Raw genomic sequence first — 21,088 nt, forward strand, 5'->3', positions numbered from 1 at the left:
GAAGGAAGGAGGCCCGCGCCGGAGCAGACGGACGTGGCACGGCAACACCGCGGCCCTCAGAGCCCTGACCCGTTTCTGGCCAAATCCGGGCTCGGCCTGCCCCCTTCCTCCTCTCAGGGGCATGGAGGGGCCCTGGGGCGTGTGGGAACTGGAGATGTGGGCGTTATGGGGAGACTTTTCCTGGCCGCTGGTCCAGGACTCCCCCTCCCAGCCTCACCACGAGGGCAGAGGGTCCCTGGCACCAAGCTTAAGCAGCTGCTTCCGCGTGGCCCCAGGAGAGGCACAGCCAGGTGATTGGGGTGGCTTATTTTCCAACTGTCCAGTCCAGCGCTTTTTCCAGTTGTGTCCCTTCCTTGCCACAGGTTGGTACTGGTGCCCCTCCCAAGGCGCGAATTATTCTGTGACTGCCACCCCTAAGCCCACCCTACAGGGGGTTTTGGAGGAGGACACAGACCTACCCGTCTGCCTCTGGCTTCCTTTGCCGTGGGCCCTAGGCCAGTTGTCCTGCCTGCTGCAGGCCTGGCACTACCTCTGCCTCCTGGCTGCAGGACTATGCCCCTGCCAGGAAGAGGCATCAGAAGGGGCAGAGTGGGGATGCTGGCCAGTCAAGAGCATCCCTGCCTTGTCTCCTGCCAGCCCTGCCCTGGCTTGTAAGCACTCTTGCTTGGCCAGCAGTTTCCCTAAACACCAGGATACCCAGTCACTCCTGAGGAGTGTCTCCTCCTGCCTGCCCATAGGCGACGGGTATATAGAATACCTAGAAAATACTAAGAGGCCCAGACTCCAGCATTTCTTCTGTGGCCTCCTTGCTATACAGAAGAAGGGCTGCCAAAGTCTGGGAGCAGCCAAAATTCTTTGTTTCTTTGGTGATGAGATTGAGAGCCTACCTTTGATACAGTTGTCACTGAAGTCTTCTAGGAGAACTCCCTAGGGGAACGCCTAGGAGTTTCTCTAGGCCTTAGGGCAGATTAATGACCCACTCCCCCTCCACCCTGTGGCTTTTCCTTCCTGCCCTAGGATGCCTGCTGCTTTGCTTAGCTTGGTTCAGAGTGTTCCTGAAGTGTGGGATATTTGCTTTTGGGCGTGTCTCTCAAGACCTGCTGTGATTTTAGCAGGTTGGGGCCCCTGAGCTGTGGCGCTGCACCTAGATGTACCCATGCAGGCCTACACTCACCTTCTGGGGTTTGCTGTGACTGTGGCCCACCCTAGTGCCTTGCTTTGGCTGGGGCCCCAGTGTCCTGGTCCCACCTCTAAGGCCTCTTTCCTCCCCTTTCCCATCCCAGCCATTTCTGTTCTGCTCTGTCAGAACATGCCCTGCACTCAGCCCCCTGGGGTCTCTCCATGCTGTTCCGAGCCTTGTGTGACTCAGCAGCCCAGGCACCAGGGCGTGCAGCGTGTCCTGTGCTGGGTCATGTTCATGCTGTGTTGCACCACAAAATTGTTCTCAGGTTTGTTCCCTGTGTTTACTTATTTTCTCTCCCCATCAAGATTGAGAAGTTTTCAAAGTCAGGCACTGTCTGCTGTGTGTGTCGATATGGGAACTTCTGTGTTGCTTGACAAACTCTGAGACCTAAAGGCAATGGATATTTTGGGCCTATTGCCTTGATGGCACCCCAGCAGACCTTCCACTATCTTTGGCTCTAGCTCTTGGGGCTGGAGTCTGCCAGACTCTAGTGGGGGGCACGAGGTGGGAACTGCCCTGATGGGGCAGTAGGGATGGGCGGGCTCTAGCCTCTGCTCCCATAGGCTTTTCTATACACCCCTGCTGCCTCCACTGGCATGGCAGGCTCCGCCCCTTTGGGGCTGCCCTCCCCACTAGTAATACTCACTTCTCTGTCTTCACAGCGACTTCCTGATTCTCCCAGGATTCATTGACTTCATAGCTGATGAGGTGGTGAGTACCTCTTCCTTTGACAAGGGGAGGGGGCTGTGTGTGTGGTGGAAGAGGCTGACTTCTTGCTCAGGAGCAGGGCATGGAGAGACTTTTCTTGGGAATGGGTGGATAGGATATAGCCCCCCCCCACCCCCGCTTTTTTTTTTTTTTTTTTGAGACAGAGTCTTGCTCTGTCACCCAGGCTGGAGTGCAGTGGTGTGATCTCATCTCACTACAGCCTCCACCTCCCAGATTTAAGTGATTCTCCTGCCTCAGCCTCCTGAGTAGCTGGGATTACAGGCATGTGCCAAAATCCCCCGATAATTTTTGTATTTTTAGTGGAGATGGGGTTTTGCCATGTTGGCCAGGCTGGTCTCAAACTCCTGAGCTCAAGTGATTCGCCCGCCTCAGCCTCCCAAAATGCTGTGATTACAGGGGTGATTCCACCCAGCTGGAATGGGTGTATATAGCCTTTATTGTTGCCAGAGAAACTGGCAGAGATCAAAGGGTTATACCTGATGGGGCAGAGGCAGCTATGGGGACACAGGAGTGTCCTGAGTGAGACCCGGCCCGGGGCTGGGTGGCTCTCTGTCAGTGACAGAACCTATGGGCAGGTTCAGAAGAGGCCTGGGAAGGGGCTGGCTTGGGAGCAGGAAGGGGTGGGTTTGGGAGTGGCTTCCTTATTGTAGAGACCATAAGGATTGGATTTTGTCTGGAATGCTGAACAAGGACATGATAGAAGCCAGTAAAATTATAGAGATTTGAAAACGATAGACAGACTTGTTCACTGATCCACAAAGTACAAGAACTGGCAAGAGGGTTTGAAAGAGTTGCATTTTGGATAAATACAAGGAAACACAGTGTCTTGCTTTCCCAGAGGGGCTCATCAATGAGCCGAATCAATGAACGATTAACATATGATAAACTCAGAGAAGCCAAGGTGGGTAGTGATGATGGTGTAAGTCATTTCAAGAAAAAGTACTGTGACTCTATGATGAATTCATATACATTAAAAAACCCATTTCTTTTCTGTTGCTATTATTATTGCTATTTATTCTGGTCTGATTCTCATGAAAGGCCAGAGGGCCTGAGTGTGCCTAGATCAATTACATGTGAGGGAAGTTCATGTCCAGCCTGTGTGTAGCCAGAGCTGAACCAGACAGATTTTCAGGGGGAAATTCAAATGATTCTGGTTGTTTCCCTTATGACAACAACCAGGAAGCCTTCTTGGTGCAGCTGTTCAGTTTAACAGAGTTTACTGAGCACTGTGGCTTTGTGTCAGACCCTGGGCTGGCTGCTAGGAAGAGAGGGATTGAAAAGACCCCTACTCCAGCTGGGTGCGGTGGCTCACACCTATAATCCCAGCACTTTGAGAGGCTGAGGCAGGAGGATCTCCTGAGATCAGGAGTTTGAGACCAACCTGGCCAACATGGTGAAACCCCATCTCTGCTAAAAATGCAAAAATTAGCTGGGTGTTGTGGCAGGCATCTGTAATCCTAGCTACCTAGGAGGCTGAGGCAGGAAAATCACTTGAACCTGGGAGGAGGAGGTTGCAGTGAGTCGAGATTGCACCACTGTACTCCAGCCTGGGTGACAGAGTGAGACTCCGTCTCAGAAAATAAATAAAGAAAGAAAGAAAAGACATCTGCCTGGCTGGCAAGGGTCTCCCTGTCCTGTGGCTTCTGTCAGGAAGGCTGTGGCCCTTCTGTGGCATGATGAAAGAGGAGAAGATGGTGTTTTCTAGATCATGGGGCCAGAGGTCTGAACCAGGGTTAGTGATGGGTTTCAGGGACTTTAAATCTAAAAAAATTACATAGCGGGGCCGGGCGCGGTGGCTCAAGCCTGTAATCCCAGCACTTTGGAAGGCCAAGACGGGCGGATCACGTGATCAGGAGATCGAGACCATCCTGGCTAACACGGTGAAACCCCGTCTCTGCTAAAAAATACAAAAAACAAAAACTAGCTGGGCGAGGTGGCAGGCGCCTGTAGTCCCAGCTACTCGGGAGGCTGAGGCAGGAGAATGGTGTAAACCCGGGAGGCGGAGCTTGCAGTGAGCCAAGATCGCGCCACTGCACTCCAGCCTGGGTGACAGAGCGAGACTCCAAAAAAAAAAAAAAAAATTACATAGCAAAGTCTGCTCAAGTGTCCTGGGGGCTGGGATCCACTACTGTTGGCCTGACCCTCAGAGGGGTATGTGCTCTGGCCTTTCCTCCATGGGCAGGTGGCTTTTAAATGGACACTTGCAATCCTGACCACTCTCCTGAGCTCCAGACCATTAGTTGCTTGCTTTCCTGGATGCCTAAAAGACTCTTTTCCATGCCTCCCCTGACCTCAGCCCTTGTCACCCAGAATCCATTCTCCACCTCAGAGCCTGAGTGACCTTTTTGAAACATAAATCAGATCATTTCTCTGTCGAGACCAGGGGCTTGTGTCCGAATCGAATTTGAGCTTCTCTCCATGGTCTTCACGGCCATACATGCTGCCCCTGCCTTCTTCCCACCTCTTCCTTCACTCCCCTGGCCGCCTTTTTCTTTCTTAAATGTGCCTCCAAAAGAATTGGATTCTGAGGCGGGTTTGCACCCAGCCCTCTCAGCCGAGTGACAGCCCTTCTGACTTCTACTTGATGGGCTCCCACCTGTCACCTCCCAGGAAAGAGGCTTTCCCCAGTCACCTTGTTGCTGGTGGTCGCTTGCCTTCTTGTTTTTCTCTACAGCCTTCATCGTGACGGAAGTCATCTTGAGCATGTGTCCTGTGTCTGTCATCTTTCTTTCCAAGTAGAGCATAAGCTCTGTTAGATGAGCAGGGAACCTTGTTCACTGCCATGTCCCCAGGGACTGTCCTGGTGCTGGTGCATGTAGGAGCTCAGTGAGTGTTTGTCCAGTGGGTGATAAACTTCACATGGGCTGTGCCTCCATCCTCAGGACCTGACCTCAGCCCTGACCCGGAAGATCACGCTGAAGACGCCGCTGATCTCCTCCCCCATGGACACTGTGACAGAGGCTGACATGGCCATTGCGATGGCTGTGAGTTACGCACCTGCATGGGGACTCCCGGGCACAGGAACTGAGCATGGTGGGCTGTGCTGAGGGGCAGGGCCGGGGAGGGATGGGCCCTCACTCTGACCACACTTCCCTTCCATGTCAGCTGATGGGAGGTATTGGTTTCATTCACCACAACTGCACCCCAGAGTTCCAGGCCAACGAGGTGCGGAAGGTCAAGGCAAGTACCAGGCCTGTCCCCAGCAAGATGCCACCTGGCAGTCCCCACCTCAGAGGCCCTCCCAGCCTCCCCTGCCAGCCCTGTACTGCTGCACTTCCTGGGTGTCCTTCCTCTCAGTGGAGCTGTGGGGCCGAGCCCTCATTTTCCCACTGGCTCCTCATCCCACTGAGGGTCCTGGCTTCTCTGTGGCACAGCCGCATCCTCTGTTCCCTGTGGCCAGCTCAGACATCATCCCTGGCTTTCTTCCAGCCTTTTCCTCCCCCTATCTCTGCCTGCAGAAGTTTGAACAGGGCTTCATCACGGACCCCGTGGTGCTGAGCCCCTCGCATACTGTGGGCGATGTGCTGGAGGCCAAGATGCGGCATGGCTTCTCTGGCATCCCCATCACCGAGACAGGCACCATGGGCAGCAAGCTGGTGGGCATCGTCACCTCCCGAGACATCGACTTTCTTGCTGAGAAGGACCACACCACCCTCCTCAGTGAGGTACCTGCAGGGCAGGGGAAGCAGGGCTGGGTGCAGAGAGGACCCTCACGCTGGGGCCTCAGACTGGTGCCTGTGACCAGGGACCAGAGGGAGGCCTGGCTCCTTCTCTCTCACCTGCCAACCTGCAGGCAAATGTTCCTGGCCCCACAGGTGATGACGCCAAGGATTGAGCTGGTGGTGGCTCCAGCAGGTGTGACATTGAAAGAGGCAAATGAGATCCTGCAGCGTAGCAAGAAAGGTACCAGGGAGCTACTTGAAAACTCAACCCCCAGCCTGACTCCCTGTCCACAGTCCCATTGTTCTTTCACAGCCTCGCAGGTTATCCCAGCAACGAGACTGGACCCTGGGGAAGGTTTGAATAACCTCAGGCAGGCCAGACCACAATTCCTGCCATCCTTCTCTTAGCTTAGGGAAGCTTGTCCCTAATGCAGCATCTTCACAGTATGTTTCCCAAAACTAGTCCTATGAGATGCTCATCCCAGAAAAAGCCTCTGTGGTCTTAAAAGCTTGAGCAGTAACTCCTTTCTCTATCCCCTATCTTACATAAAGAATTGCACATTCACTTATTAAAGGCTCTCAGAAGTCCTGCAGTTAAATTTATTTGACACTGGAGCTGTTTCTATATTTGCTAGCTAGAAACAACTTTAGCTTTTTTTTTTTTTTTTTGAGACAGAGTCTCACTTTGTCACCCAGGCTGGAGTGCAGTGGCACCATCTCAGCTCACTGCAACCCTTGCCTCCTGGGTTCAAGCGATTCTCATGCCTCAGCCTTCTGAGTAGCTAGGATTACAGATGTGTGCTACTACACTAGCTTATTTATTTATTTATTTGTTTGCTTGTATTTTTAGTAGAGATGGGGTTTCATCATGTTGGCCAGGCTGGTCTTGAACTCCTGGCCTCAAGCGATCTGCTCTCCTTGGCCTCCCAAAGTGCTGGGATTACAGGCGTGAGCCACTGTGCCTGGCTACAACTTTGGCTAGCTATTTATTTATTTATTTGTTTTTGAGATGGAGTCTTGCTCTCTCATCCAGGCTAGAGTGTAGTGGTGTGATCTCGGCTCACTGTAATCTCCACCTCCTGGGTTCAAGCAATTCTCCTGCCTTAGCCTCCTGAATAGTTGGGACAACAGGCGCACACCAACACACCCAGCTAATTTTTTTGTATTTTTAGTAGAGATGGTGTTTCACCATATTGGCCAGGCTGTTCTTGAACTCCTGGCCTCAAGTGATCCACCTGCTTCAGCCTCCCAAAGTGAGGAAGCTGTGAGCCACCACGCCCGGCCAACCTTGGCTCCTTAGAAAAAAAAAGGAAAAATTAAATATTCACCAGGTCCCTGTTGGCTATACTGGGAAATGCTTCCCTGGTCCATAGTGGAGGATTCTTTGGTGTTTATATTGAACAGGGCACATACTTCTCCCTGCAGGACAGCATCACTCCTGGCTAGGAGATTTCGGCCACTGTGGCCCAGCAGGTGAAAGGCTGCCAGCGCTCAGGGGCTGCCCATCCCAGTCCATGGGGATGCCCATCCACAGACCCTCAGGAACCTGCTGGGCTGAGAGGTTTCTTTGCTCCCTGTTCCTTGGGAAGCGGTCTAGGTCTCTAAGAACACTTCCTGGGGGGTGCTGTCACCTAGTGGCTGGCTGGGGTACTTCAGTGGAATCTCTGGCGTTGCCCACTTTCATCTTCACCCTCCTGAACATCTCTCAAACTTCTCCCCACCAAGCCTGCTTCGTTTCACCCCTGCATTCCTTGTCAGGGAAGCTGCCTATCGTCAATGATCGTGATGAGCTGGTGGCCATCATCGCCCGCACTGACCTGAAGAAGAACCGAGACTACCCTCTGGCCTCCAAGGATTCCCACAAGCAGCTGCTCTGCGGGGCAGCTGTGGGCACCCGTGAGGATGACAAATACCGCCTGGACCTGCTCACCCAGGCAGGCGTCGACGTCATAGTCTTGGTGAGGCCCCTGCCTAGGTTGTGGGGGAGGTGTTTGGGTGGTTCAGCAGAGTGGAGGTCTATGAGGACCCAGGTTCACCTCTGATTAAACCTGTGCCCCTCCCTTGCTACTCTTCCTCTCTGCTTCCGAGTGCTCGCTGGTGTCAGAATTAGGAGGGTGGCAGCAGGATCGCCTGAGCTCAGGGGTTCAAGGTCATAGTGTGCTAGGATCGTGCCACTGCACTCCAGCCCTGGGGACAGAACAAGACCCTATCTCAAAAAGCAAACAATGGTTTGTGTCATCTGAGATACAAAGAAAGAAAACAAACAAGTTAAAATTCTCCAATGGCACAGCCATAAGAAAGAATGAAATCCTGTCCTTTGCAGCAGCATGGACAGAGCTAGAAACCATTGTCCTTAGTGAACTAACTCCAAAGCAGAAAACCAAATACTGCAGGCCCTCGCTTATAAGTAGGAGCTAAACAGTGGGTACACGTGTTCATAAAGATGGAAATAATAGATGCTGGGGACTCCAACATGGGAGAGGATGGGAGGGGAACGAAAAATTGCCTATCAGACACAGTTTTCGATATGTGGGTATTAGGTATACTTGAAGCCCAATTCTCACCAGTATGCAGTATGCCCATTTAAGCAACAAACACGTATACCCACTGAATCTTTAAAAAAAAAAAAATAGACAAATTGCTGCAAGCAACAATTGCAAATCAAGACCCCCACCCCCAATAAAGGGAGGTAGAATAAGGATAAAGGCTTATTGATTCCTTGTGAGTGATCTGGACCATACATCTAGATTTATCTGTATTCTATGACTAGGAGGAAGAGAAATTAGGAGGGTCACTGGCAGCCTCTCAACAGCTCACAACAGACTGCAAACAAAGGCCCTCTGAGGGCCTTCTTGGCTGATAAGTTGACCCTAGTAATGTAGCTCATGTTCACTGAGAACCACCTGTTTGCCAGCCACTGCGTCAAGACCTTTATGTATATCAGCCCCTTGAGGGACAATTGCCATTCCATTTTCAGATGAAGAACAGGCTTAAATAAGTTAAGTCATTTCATTTGGTTAGTGAGTTGGTGGGAAGAGGATACAGCTCCAGGCAGTGTCTCCTTGCTTTAAGGCTCAGTCTGTACAACGGATAGGAAAGGCCTTATCTACTCTAAGACTGCATTAGTGGTGGTTAACCTTTCAGGGAAGCAGTCCCCTTTGAGAATTGACTGAGAGTTGTCAAGTGAATTTCCAGAAAAACAAAAGCAGAAACAAAAAAAAAAAACAGAAGGAAAGAGCATTCTCGTAACAGTTTTCACAGGATTTGAGGGGTTCATCTGCTCAGGCTCTCCCTCCTGCCTTGAGAGTCCTCAGCTGTCTAAGCCCAAGCTCTTCCTTTCTCACAGGACTCGTCCCAAGGGAATTCGGTGTATCAGATCGCCATGGTGCATTACATCAAACAGAAGTACCCCCACCTCCAGGTGATTGGGGGGAACGGTGAGTGCGGGGTTGCCTCTCAGCCCCCTGCTCCTGCCCCTCCACTGAGAAACCTTTTTCTGTCCTTCAGCATCCCTAGGTGATGGTATGGCTCCTGGCATGGGTGGCATGAAGCATGATGGGCTTTGGTCACCATAGGGAGGTTGGGGGTGCTAGACTGGGGTCCCAAGAAGCCGTTGGGCAGGCAAGGGCATCCCATCCTCATATTGTTCCTCTGCCCCATTCCCACCCCCAGTGGTGACAGCAGCCCAGGCCAAGAACCTGATTGATGCTGGTGTGGACGGGCTGCGCGTGGGCATGGGCTGCGGCTCCATCTGCATCACCCAGGAAGGTGGGTGTCAGGAGGTGAGCGAGTGCCCGCTGGCCGGGGGGCCTCGCCTTTGTTCCCCAGATGCATATCAAGTACTCTCTCTGCCAGGCCCCGTTCTGCCATGGTGGGCTCCGGGATGACCCAGGCATGGGCCGCACCCCGTCGGGCCCACTGACTTAAGGGAAGGCAGATGTAAGCAGGGCGCAAGAGCTCCAGCCTGCTTCTCAGAGTGTGGTCAAGGGGGCTCCGCCTGGGGCTTGGGGCCTGGGGTTGGTGTGACTGTCCAAGGGGCTTGTTGGAACCTCAGGGTTTGGATTTGATTTGTGACAAGGCAGATATTTAAGACACAGAGACGACGTGTCCCTGAATATATAAGGATATATTATATACCCACTTCACCATGTGGTTGGGGAGTGGGGAGTTCCACCTAATTACAAAGCCCTTCTGCAGGGTGGGTTTCTGAACATGAAGTGGGAAAGGGGGACCCTGACATGTGTCCCCCATGTGGTTATTGAGGAGGTACTCCCTGGAGGCTGGTGTCTGACTTGTGGGGTGGCTGCCTGGAAGACTGGGATCCTAGCTTGGCCTGAGGAGATGTACCCGGCCCCTCCTGTGAGGGCCATTTCTCCACAACACTGAGTGACGCATTTGGCCTTTCCTGGCCCAAACAGCTCTCCCTTTTGGTCTTCAGAGCCTCTGCTATTTAGGTTTGTGCCCTTCGCCTTAGCTGGCTACCATGGTGAAATGAGGGCCCTCTCTCACCCACTTAACAAATATTCATTAGGCACCTACTTGTCTCAGGTACTGTTCAAAGCCTTGAGGTAGAGTAGGGACAAAACAAATGAGAGGCGCCATCTCTGGTTTATCCAGCTTTGCGTCCGTCCTGAGATAGGTGCTGGTCCTTACAGTCCCCATCTAAAACCTAACACTGAAGGACCGTGGACACTTAGACTTGAAGAAATGCAAACCAGTATCCCAAAGGGGACCATAGTACCTAACCCTGGTAACAGTTTTTGCAAACGAAAGCCTTGAGGGGGAACTTGTACCTTGAGAGCAGGTAAGGCTGTGGCCACCCATCTGGGGACATTGGGCTCTGAAGGCCACTTCTGATGCCCCATCAGAATCCCCTGTCATGCTCTTAGGGGTGGGGTGGCCAAGATCCCTGGAGTGACACTCATCCTGGTGGTATTTGCCAGCACCTGTGTTACGCCTCAGAAACACCATCCAGCTCCCTTTTCCTGACTAGAGGTAGTGCACAGGAGGAAGAGCTGACCTGGCCCCGTGCCTGGCCCCAGAGTTGCTGTTGACTCTTCTCTGCCTTGTGCACCCCACCCTCCCCCAGTGATGGCCTGTGGTCGGCCCCAGGGCACTGCTGTGTACAAGGTGGCTGAGTATGCCCGGCGCTTTGGTGTGCCCATCATAGCCGATGGCGGCATCCAGACCGTGGGGCACGTGGTCAAGGCCCTGGCCCTTGGAGCCTCCACAGGTGAGGGGAAAATGTGCTGGGGATTGGGCAGGCGAGGGCTGGAAGCCAGGTGGGGCACTCGTGGGCTGGAGGCACTAATCCCTTGCCCACTGTAGTGATGATGGGCTCCCTGCTGGCTGCCACCACGGAGGCCCCTGGCGAGTACTTCTTCTCAGACGGGGTGCGGCTCAAGAAGTACCGGGGCATGGGCTCACTGGATGCCATGGAGAAGAGCAGCAGCAGCCAGAAACGATACTTCAGGTTCCCTGACCCTGGGCCCCACCTGGGCAGATCAGCCCACAACCCTTCAGGGCCCCCTCATGCCACTGACTTCCCCAGATGGCAGCCAGTCCTCATATGGTGGTTCTGGAAACTGAGGCACAGGGCATAAGTAGCAGACACAGGATCTGTCCCTGGGCCACCTGACTCAGAGCCCAGCGAGGGGTGGCTTGGGGGACCTTCCCGGGCGGTATCCCCTTTGTGCCCTTAAGAGGTGGGGTGGGGTCCTTTGAGCTTCAAGCTGCTGGGCTCAGTCTTTCACCTTCCACGCAGCGAGGGGGATAAGGTGAAGATCGCACAGGGTGTCTCGGGCTCCATCCAGGACAAAGGGTCCATTCAGAAATTCGTGCCCTACCTCATAGCGGGCATCCAACACGGCTGCCAGGATATCGGGGCCCGCAGCCTGTCTGTCCTTCGGTGAGTGCTGAGACTGGGGCGGCTCCTGCTTCCTTTCTCTCGCTCTTCTCCACCTGTGGTGGCCCTGACCCGCTCCACCTACCTGCTTCCTAGGTCCATGATGTACTCAGGAGAGCTCAAGTTTGAGAAGCGGACCATGTCGGCGCAGATCGAGGGTGGCGTCCATGGCCTGCACTCGTAAGTGTGGTGGCCTCCTCGCTGTCACCTGCAGGCAGTGGGTTGGGCAGGTGGGGCCAGGGTTGTGAGGCCAAGCTGAGGTCAAGGGACCCCATGGACCACCTGCAGCAGGGACAGATGCTGCTGCAGGATGGCCCCGCACCCTCTCCTCCAGGGCCCAGCCACCCTGTTCCTCATCCTTTAGCCCCAATGCAAGCAGGCCCTCCCCTTCCCTCGGGCCTCTTCCGAGCAGGGCACAGGAGGTGTGGCCACTCACTGTACCTGGACTCCCAGCCCTTGCTTGCTCAGGAAGCTTGGTGGCTGGTGGCAGGGGCTGGTGGTGGCACCAGGCAGCCAGGCAGAAGATGCGGGTGTGACCGCTCTGGCAGGGACAAGGGCAGAGAGACAGATGCCAGGGCCAGCGCTGGGGCAACCGTGGGCGGGGGCAGTGCTCGTTGGCAGCAGTTCCGTTGGCAGCAGTAGTTGCAGGCATGCGCCCCACCCTGGTCAGGAGCCCTGTCCCCAGGCATCAGCGGGCGTCTAACCTGTGTCTCTTTCCGCCCCACCCTTCCGTAGCTATACCTTTCTGCCGTGTAAGTAAACGCGCTGCCCGGGCCAAGCGTAGAGTAGAGCAGGGGCAGTCTGGGTGGGACCTGGGCTGGAGGTGGGGGTGGGTATTGGGTGGGAGTGGGAGGGTGCTGGGGTGTAGCCATGAGATGTGGACCCTGGGTTTGGGCCCCCCGGCCCCCTAACTCCAACACCATCGTGGAGGAAACCAGCAATGTCCCCTCATCCAGCTGAAACACAGATCCCTTTCTGGCTGCAGAGACGCCTGTGACCTCAGGCCTAAGGCTGCCCCATCTTAGACTGGACCCAGTGACCACAAGCAGCCTAGGCCACTGTGCCTGCTGGGCTGGGGCTAGGTGTGGACACAGGCAGCAGAGGTTTGGCCCCAGGTTGGAGCTTGCTCCATGAGGATGGGCCGTGCCTGCCTGAGCTGTCCCTCCACCCTGGGCACTGAGGACAGTCCACTCAGATGTGGCGATGGCCCAAAGGAGCATGGCCATCTCTGGACCCAGCATGGTTCTTCAGGGAACGCTGGCCTAGGGCAGGACAGAGGCCCAAGGCCTGCTCCAGGCCCTCCTCCTGCCCGCTACGGCTGAGATCCCAGGGCTCCTCAGCTCTCTGCTCTCTCCCGCATCTGGGGGCCCTGGGGCAAGGGTTTTGGGAGGGAGCAGGGTCCACACACCCACTCTTATTCCCCCTCTTGCCTTGTCCCCACAGTTACGAGAAGCGGCTGTACTGAGGACAGCGGTGGAGGCCGAGGTGGTGGAGGGGGCGCACCCCAATGTCCACTTTCGGGCACAGCCTCCCTCCATAACTGAGTGATCCACAGATTTGCACTACGGGTTCCCCAGCTCCTTTCCAGGGAGAGAGGAGGGGAGGTCCTGAGGGGGCTGCTGCCCCTCACTCGGCATCCCCTGCAGTCAGGACTGCTCCCTGGGCCAGGCTGCCCTGGGAGGCCCCCTGAGCCCAGCCAGCCGGGCTCTCAGGCCCTGCGCCTGCCTCAGGTCTTTCTTGCTGCAGCCTGCTCCAGCCCGACCCCTACCCCAGGGGCAGGTGGCCCCTCCTGGCTTCTCCTGTAGGGCACCTCCCTGCCCCCAGCCCCCCAGGAAATGGTGCTCTCCTGGCCCTGCCTCTGGCCCTTCCTGGGCCGCTGCCCCCTCAGCCATGTGGCACTTCTGAGCTCCTGACCTAGGCCAAGGGGAGGTCTCTGCCCCCTTCCCCGGGCCTGGGCTACCCTTGGGTCCTGCTCCTCAGGCCACTCCCCTGTCCCTGGCCCTGGGGAGGCGGCTGCCCTGGTCATGGCCGCCTGCCTGTCATTCCTGACTCACCACCATCCCCAGGTGAACCATTCCTCCCCTCTCCTCAGCTGCAGTTGAAGGCTTTAACTTTGCACACTTTGGGATCACAGTTGCGTCATTGTGTGTTAAATACTCGGAATAAATCAAGCAGGTCTCAACGCCTCCACCATCTTGTCTGTATGCCCTGTCCATTGGGTGACTGGAGCCCCATCAGAGTTGGGCTGGGGGGTGTGGCACCAGGCCCTGCTTCCCCAGGAAGGTATGAGGGCGTTGTGGTACTGGGGGTGGGGTGGGGGCGTGTTGGCGCAGGTGGGCCCCATGTCAGGAGGTCTCCTAGGCTTGTGCCACACTGGCAAGTTCACCTGCTGCAAGCTGCTCAGCAACTCTTGCAGCCAGGCAGCATTGGGGAGGGTCATCACGGCTGTAGAATTCCAGCATCGGGGCCTCACCCGGCTGCCGAAATCATGCCACATGGTGCAGCCAGGGCACAGGTGGCAGTACAGCATGGCCAGGGCCTGTGGTCTCATCTGCCAAAACATACCTATAGGTACAAAGCAGAGTGAGTCAGCTCCCACTGTTCATATGTGCTTCAGGAGCTGCCTCCCAGCCTCAGTTCCCACTAGTGCAGACAGTACTGTCACATGGGCTGCTGAATACCCCTAGAGTTGAGAGGTTTTGGAACATTCGTATTGCCTTCCTGTGCCTCTGTTTTTGGGCAGTGGGCACAAAGCTGTCCATCGAAGGTACAGACACCACTCCATACAGCCATCACTCAAGTGGGCAGAGGCAGGGAAGATGGCCAGGGGGTCCTTGGGTGGTGGGAATGAGCAGACCAAGGAGAAGATCTGGATACACTCCTATGGCTAAGGGAGGGGCCCCTCAGCTCCCTGCTGCCATGCTGTACCAATACCTGCCCTCTCCCAGACCCCTTCTGCCAAAGAGCTATTTGCTCAGGGGCCAGCCTTTCACTGCATCATTTTTTAGCTTTGTGCTTCTAGGGATAAGAAAGAGCTAGACAGCAGGACTATCAGGTGGGCTCAGAGCTGGTTCAGCATCTGCTCCAGGAGTTCTTGCAAAGTGAATGGGTCATTGACAGTCCTGGGAGGCCTGTGCCCTGGAGTCTGGCTTTGATGAGCACCTGAGTCAGAGGTGACCTAGCAGGGAGGGAGGACAATGCCCAGGTCCCAGGGGATGCTTGAAGATGAGAGGGGATGGACCAAAACAGGGCCAAGTTTCATGGTTTGTCTTGTGCATTGGTTTACAAAAATCATGCAGGAAGCAGCTTGACCAGCCATTGAGATCGGAAGGATCTAAGCGTTTTCAGATAAATGCCAAGTCACTCTGAATCAAGAGCATGAGTGGTTCAAAGGGAGAAGTTCTGTTTTGAACTAAACCTAGTTGGTTAATAGAGCTGACCAATAGGATGAATTACCTTGTAAGTCAGTGATCTCCCCCTTAAGGTATGGTAGCATTAGTATGGCCCTTTGAGAGGAGGTTTTAGCACGGTGGCCCTGGAAGTTTGGTGCATGTCAGAATCACCTGGAGAGCTAATAACAAACAAGTCCTAGGCTTGCCGTAGTAGGATGAGATCTGGGCTTCTGGGTTGCTACTCAGCCCCTCAATTCTGATACATTCTAAAGTTAGAAGATTACTGTTGTAGAGGAATTCCATACATCTGGTTATATGGTCTGAGACTTGTCACAGCACGCATCCTAAGAAAAGCAGATGACACAGCACCCACCCCCAGGCTTCATTGCAAGGATTATGTGAGAACAAATGAGGAAGGTTACAGGTGCTCAGTAAATGAGTCTTTTTTTTTTTTTTTTTTTTTGACAAAATCTCGCTCTGTCACCCAGGCTGGAGTGCAGTGGCATAATCTAGGTGCCCACCACCACGCCCAGCTAATTTTTGTATTTTTAGTGGAGATAGGGTTTCACCATGTTGGCCAGGCTGGTCTTGAACTCCTGACCTCAGGTGATCCGCCTGCCTCGGCTTCCCAAAGTGCTGGGATTACAGGCGTGAGTAAATGAGTCTTATTGTGTCCTATGGGCTCTCCCTTTGCCTGGGTGATAAGCGCATGTAAGTCTGGACCCAGGCGACACACTTACTCTGGGTTGCAAATTCAGCCACAGTGCAGGAGGCTCAAGTGGGACAAAGGGAGAGAGACTCTGGGTAGGAAGGCCACAGCAGGTGGATATTCAGAGGCAGCTCAGAGCCACATTTGGGAGAAATGCAGATCAGAGATGCCTTGGTCAGCAGTACTACTTGCCCCCCTGAGGTCCAACCAGGTCTGCGCAGCGCACGTGCCCCCTTATCCCTCCTTGACACACACCCAGCACCATGTGGTCCAGGCTGCTCACCACCAGGTTGTCGAAGATGTGGCCCCACAGGCGCTGAAGCATGCTGCTGTGGTGCCCCAGGTCCCAGCTCGTGAGCAGCGGCATCTGCGCAAAGGTGTACCCACCTAGGGAGAGGGCACACTGCCAGCGTGCAGCCAGCCAGTGCCCCAGGATCCCTGCAGCAACATCAGCATTCAGGCAGCCCGCACCAGGCCGCCACAAAAGAAATGGCTCAGTGCACTCTCCCAGCCAGCACATCAAAGCTGCAGGCCAGGTGGAGCTGCAGGGACTTAGCCTAGGCAGCCAGCCTCACCCCCAGCCAGGGCAGGAACAAGAGCAACAGGTAGAGCCAGGGGACTGGGAGGCCCGGGCTTCAGTGCAGGTGTGTGGAGTAGGAGAGTCAAGTTACCCTCACGGGGGGGTAGCAGTGGGGCCATCTCTGGTGTGCCCTGGGGGACCAAGAGGAGGAAGAGTGGGTGGCCCTAGCCGTCTCCCAGGCTCCAAGGACTGAGAACAGGGCCCTCAGATGGCATGGCCCCATCATTCAGGGGGGACTGGACTAGCCTTCTGAGGCTCCTTTCAGCTTCTGTGGCTCCAGTGCCAGTCAGGAAGTGGGCAGTCAGCCGGAGGCGAGGCAGGGGCAGTGCCCCAGCTGTGAGCCACTCAGCTCCCCTCAGTCTTTCCCTCCACCCCACTTCTCACATCCAGAGTCAGGGCTGGAGAGGAAGAGAGGACCCAACCATTGGGGTGTGGTGGGTTGGCGGAGGTAGCTCCTCCCTTTCCCCTTCATTAGGGCTTTTTATTCTTTCAGGATCCCTTCTGGCTTGTAAGGGTCAAATTCCACCCTCAGCCTCTTTGACCCCACTATAGCCTGACACTCAGACTCAGCTAACCAGGAGGTTGCAGGGCCAACCCTGCCCACCTCACCTTACCCCTGACGCCTTCCTGCCTCCTGCTGAGGAGAGTTTGGAGGCAGGGAACCTGGGCAGAGGGCCGCTGGCCAGGTGGGAGCCTCCAGCCGCATGCAGCCTCTTCTAGGCCAGAGTACCCAGCCCCACCTCTCACACCTATTGTCCTCAGAGCAGGGCTTCTCACCTGCAGGGTTCAGGCATCACCATCGCCAGCCTCCTCCTTGCTTACCCTTCTGGCTTAGCTCAGGAGGGAAAACAGGTGGGATCAGGGACCCAGGAGACCTGGTCCCCAGCCTCCTGCTCCACCTGCTCTTAAGCCCATTGACAACATCAGCTTCTGGGCTGAGAGCCAGGGTGTCGGCTCCCAAGTCAGCTTCACCCCCCACCACCACCCCAGCCCAGCTAGAGTTGGAGAGGGGACATCTGGATAGCAAGATGTGGTATTAGCCTGGAACAGGTAAAGAGCAGCCTTTCGCTCACCCTGTGCCTCAGTTTCTCTATTTGTGATCCTAAAAGGGAAAGAGGTACACCCTCACCCCCAGGCATCCCAACTTCAGATATTTCACTTCCCCCTTCACCTTTCAGGGCAGGCTGATCTCAGGGTGGCCAAGCCCAGGGGCTGCCTTGGGCGGGTATTGAACTCAGGAGTCCTGGTCTCATAGCAGGCACCTTTCTGCTTCTCCCTCTTCTGCCAGTGGGCAGGATGATCTGAGGCTCCAAGGGGTTCACCTGGCAACTGTCAGGTGGGTAGGAAGGTTCTCCCAGAGAAGAAAAGGGGACTCGGGTCTAGAAGCAGTGGGAGCTGAGCGGTTCCCCAGGAGGGGATGTTGCACCAGGACCTTGCGGTGACCCACATGTCACTCTCCTACTTCAACTTTAACCTTTTCATTTCCATGGCTCCCTCCCTGTGGAAAGGCAGATAGTGGGAAACAAGTTTCCAAGAGGATTGCAAGCCTCGGGAAAGCAACTAGGGGAGAGACTTTCTTGGACCTCAGGCTACCAGGAGTCCTGCTTCCCTGTCCTCTTCCTTTATGTATAGAGAAGGGCATCGCTCCCACCCTCCACAGCGCTTCCAACTCCTTCCCATGCCTCTAATCTCTGGGAAAGTCTGGGGGCAAAAGGAGCAAAGAGCTTTTATGTGATGCTGTGGGGGAGAATGGGCAGGGGAAGAGGAGTGTTCCCTGTTCCAGGCTGTAGGACTCCGGGTCTGGGAGCTTCAGAAGCAGTGTGGCACTGTGTCCGGCAGATGGCGCCGAGACCCATCGACCGGTGGGACCCCAGGGAACCCGGAGTGGGGCAGTTTCCTAGGCAACAGGCAGCCCTTCTTTTCAAAGCCCGGCCTTTGGCAACCATTCCCTGGTTACCTGCATCCGTAGTAAAATTTGGCTTCCGAAGGACAGGCGGGGTTTGGGGGTAAACTAATTTCATCTCCCAGAAAGGAAAGAGGCTGGCTAGGTGGGGAGAGGAACCTAAAAGACCTGTTTTCTGCCGCCATTCATTACTATGCTGTAAAGGTGCATCTTATCCTCTGCAACCTATAGCAGTAATGCCTGTTCCTTTATGATGGATGGGACGACGAGGCTAGGAGAGAGGAAGTGACTTGCCCAAGTTGCCAGCAGGTAGGGCCTGGGCCTGCCTGGATGTCCTCGGGTCCATTCCATTCTTTCTCCCAGCAGCTGTGAAGTGTCCAAGCCCTGTGAGGGCGCTGGTGGAGAGGCTTGCCAGGAAGCCAGGAGCTGCAGGAGTGGCTGGAGAGAGGCAAGAATAAATCCAGCCCCTTCCGGCTGAGCTCTTTCCTTGCTTGACCTGGTGTGGGGAGACCTCTCTGCTCAGGGTCTCCCCTGACCTCATGGTGGGGCCTTCTCCTGGCAAAGGACCACAGAGGGACAGGGAATAGCAGTTCAGACTGGAGGTCATATGGTCCCTCTGCGATTTCAGGACAGGAGAGCTTGCCAAGGAGGACACAAAGCTGGAAACCAGGACTACCTGGGGAGAGGAGATGCAGGAAAGGATTCTGTTCCAGGGACTGTTCAGAGGAGAAAACTGACTTCAGGTAGGTCAAGGGACGTATTTGGAGGATTCAAATCCAGTTCAATTACCTGCTCTCCACTCCCTCGAGCTCTCTTCTCCCTGCCTACTCCACATCTCACACTGACCGTAACCAATGCTGAATTTCTGACTCCCTGTAGTAGTCTGGGTTCTCCAGAGAAACAGAACCAATCATACAATATTTTTCTAAAAAGAAAAATGTGTGTGTTTGTGGAGAGAGAGAGAGAGAGAGACAGACTATTATAAAGAATTGGCTCACATCATTGTGGAAGCTGACAAGTCCCAAGACCTGCAGTTGCCAAGCTGGAGACCCAGGAGAGCCAATGGTGTAGTGCCAGTTCGAGTCCAAAGGCCTGAGAACCAGGAGAGCTGATGGTGTAAGTCCAGAGTCCAAAGGCAGGAGAAGACTGACGTCCCGGCTCGAAGACAGGCAGAGAGAGGAGATTTTCTCTTACTCAGCCTTTTTTGTTCTATTCAAGCCTTCAATGGATTGGATGAGGGCCACCCACATTGGGGAGGGCTGTCTGCTTTATTCAATCAGCTGATTCAAATGTAAATCTCATCCAGAAACACCCTCCCAGACACACTCAGAAATATATTTAAACAAATACCTGGGCACTCTGTGGTCCAGTCAAGTTGACACATATAATTAACATCACACTCCCTGCCACCCTCCCAGACCTGGTCCTCCTTACATTTACCCTATCTTAAAAACTAACAAATTCATTCCTCTGGTTGCTCAGATAAACAAAACAAAACAAAAACCCTTGGAGTCATTCTTGACTACACTTTCTCTCACTCTTTATTTATTTATTTATTTATTTATTTATTTATTTATTTATTTATTTATGAGACAGGGTCTTGCTCTGTCTCCCAGGCTGGAGGGTAGTGGCACAATCATAGCTCACTGCAGCCTCGACCTCCTAGGATTAAGCAATCCTCCTACCTCTGCCTCCTGAGTAGCTGGGACTACAGACACACACTGCCACTCCTAGCTAATTTTTTATTTTTTATTTTTGTAGAGACGAAATCTCACTTTGTTGCCCAGGCTAGTCTTGAACTCCTGACCTCAAGTTATCCTCCCATCTTGGCCTCCCAAAGTGCTGGGATTACAGGCATGAGCCATCATGCTTGGCACACACTTCATATTTAATCCATCGGCAAATCCCATTAGCACTACCTTCAGTTTAACCACTTCCTCCAGTCTCTTCTGCAACAATGCTGCTCAAACCATCACCATCTTCCATCTGGGTTACTGCAAAGGGCTCCAATTTTCCTAGCCCCCACTGTTGCCTCCTTCCAGAATTTTCTCAATACACAGCAGCCAAGGTGATTATTCTAAAATGTAAATGAGAGCAGGTAGTTCCTCTGCTTAAAACACTCCACTGGTTTCTCTAGGGTCAAAGAGGAAGTCAGTCTTTGCTGGGGCCCACAGGTCCTTCATGATCAGGCCTTCACTGTCTCAGGCTTTCTCTTGCTTGTCCCCTACCCATACTGTCCTGGTCATGCTGGCCTCCTTGCTGTCTTCCAGTGCCAGTGCCCTCCTCTTCACCCCAGGCCCCGTGGCTCACTCCCTCACTTTCTTTGGGTCTGTGCTCAAGAGCATCGTGTTAGACCTTCCCTGAACCCCGTTGCCACCCCCGACACACTGTCACTCTCTGACCCCATCCCTGCCCATCCTGCTTCATTGTTCTCCATAACACATCACAAACATACTCTCTCTTTGTATGCATAGTGCCTGGGCTGTGTGGTGTGTGGCTCCTGCCTGTAATCCCATCAATTTAAGAAGCCTAAAGCAGGAGGATGGCTTGAGCCCAGGAGTTCGAGACCAGCCTGGGCAACACAGAGAGACTCGGTCTCTACAAAAAATAAATAAATAAAATAGGCAGGTATGGTGATGCCAGCCACTCAGAAGGCTGAGGCAGGGGAATCCCTTGAGCTCAGGGGTTCAAGACTGCAGTGAACTGTGATTATGCCTCTGCAGCCTGGGCAATAGAGCCAGACCCTGACTCTAAAACATAAATAAATATATGCAGAGTGTTTGTTTTCCCTGACATGTTTTTATCCCCTAAAGCGCTGTCACCCATAAATACTTGCTAAATGCTGAATGAATGCATAAAACATATATTCATCATCCATTCTGCATCAGGAAATATACAGCAAGGTTGAGGATACAAAGATATCGAGAGGAAACGTGCTCCCTTGAGGAACCAGGCAGCTGGCAGGGGAGACCAACCTTCTTTTGTATTTGTGGGTAATATAGTGTATACAGGATAACACAAAGAT

At 54.1% G+C, this 21,088-nt stretch overlaps 2 protein-coding genes across 3 annotated transcripts in view; one reads left to right on the top strand and one right to left on the bottom strand.

The window, feature by feature from the left end:
* Nucleotides 1-13,670, top strand: part of IMPDH1 (IMP (inosine 5'-monophosphate) dehydrogenase 1) — a 17,630-nt gene extending 3,960 nt beyond the window's left edge. The window contains exons 1-14 of one of the 2 annotated variants that reach the window (XM_011995917.1): nucleotides 1,842-1,894; nucleotides 4,795-4,896; nucleotides 5,018-5,092; nucleotides 5,371-5,577; nucleotides 5,706-5,815; nucleotides 7,333-7,532; nucleotides 8,921-9,011; nucleotides 9,247-9,342; nucleotides 10,664-10,807; nucleotides 10,903-11,047; nucleotides 11,339-11,482; nucleotides 11,576-11,659; nucleotides 12,215-12,231; nucleotides 12,923-13,670. In XM_011995917.1, the coding sequence (XP_011851307.1) occupies nucleotides 5,432-5,577; nucleotides 5,706-5,815; nucleotides 7,333-7,532; nucleotides 8,921-9,011; nucleotides 9,247-9,342; nucleotides 10,664-10,807; nucleotides 10,903-11,047; nucleotides 11,339-11,482; nucleotides 11,576-11,659; nucleotides 12,215-12,231; nucleotides 12,923-13,023 (1,278 nt within the window). In that variant the 5' untranslated portion in view covers nucleotides 1,842-1,894; nucleotides 4,795-4,896; nucleotides 5,018-5,092; nucleotides 5,371-5,431 and the 3' untranslated portion in view covers nucleotides 13,024-13,670. Of the gene's footprint in view, nucleotides 1-1,841; nucleotides 1,895-4,794; nucleotides 4,897-5,017; nucleotides 5,093-5,370; nucleotides 5,578-5,705; nucleotides 5,816-7,332; nucleotides 7,533-8,920; nucleotides 9,012-9,246; nucleotides 9,343-10,663; nucleotides 10,808-10,902; nucleotides 11,048-11,338; nucleotides 11,483-11,575; nucleotides 11,660-12,214; nucleotides 12,232-12,922 lie in introns of those variants that run through there. The other variant, XM_011995916.1, reaches the window with a different exon arrangement.
* Nucleotides 13,608-19,133, bottom strand: LOC105550849. The gene is made up of 3 exons (XM_011995915.1): nucleotides 19,062-19,133; nucleotides 18,358-18,739; nucleotides 13,608-14,044 (listed from the first exon to the last, which is right to left on the bottom strand). Exons 2-3 carry the CDS (start codon nucleotides 18,668-18,670, stop codon nucleotides 13,647-13,649), a joined length of 711 nt encoding a protein of 236 aa, XP_011851305.1. The 5' UTR covers nucleotides 18,671-18,739; nucleotides 19,062-19,133; the 3' UTR covers nucleotides 13,608-13,646.
* Nucleotides 19,134-21,088: the final 1,955 nt, after the last annotated feature.

The sequence above is a fragment of the Mandrillus leucophaeus genome, unplaced genomic scaffold, assembly GCF_000951045.1.
Source record: "Mandrillus leucophaeus isolate KB7577 unplaced genomic scaffold, Mleu.le_1.0 Scaffold5, whole genome shotgun sequence".
Lineage (NCBI taxonomy): Eukaryota > Metazoa > Chordata > Mammalia > Primates > Cercopithecidae > Mandrillus > Mandrillus leucophaeus.

Coding starts and splice junctions, on each gene's coding strand:
- LOC105550849 (XM_011995915.1), bottom strand. CDS start 18,670: ATGACCTCCAGTCTGAACTGCTATTCCCTGTCCCTCTGTGGTCCTTTG. Junction 14,045..18,357: donor CCTACCTGCTGGCAACTTGG/GCAAGTCACTTC, acceptor TTGTACCTATAG/GTATGTTTTGGCAGATGAGA.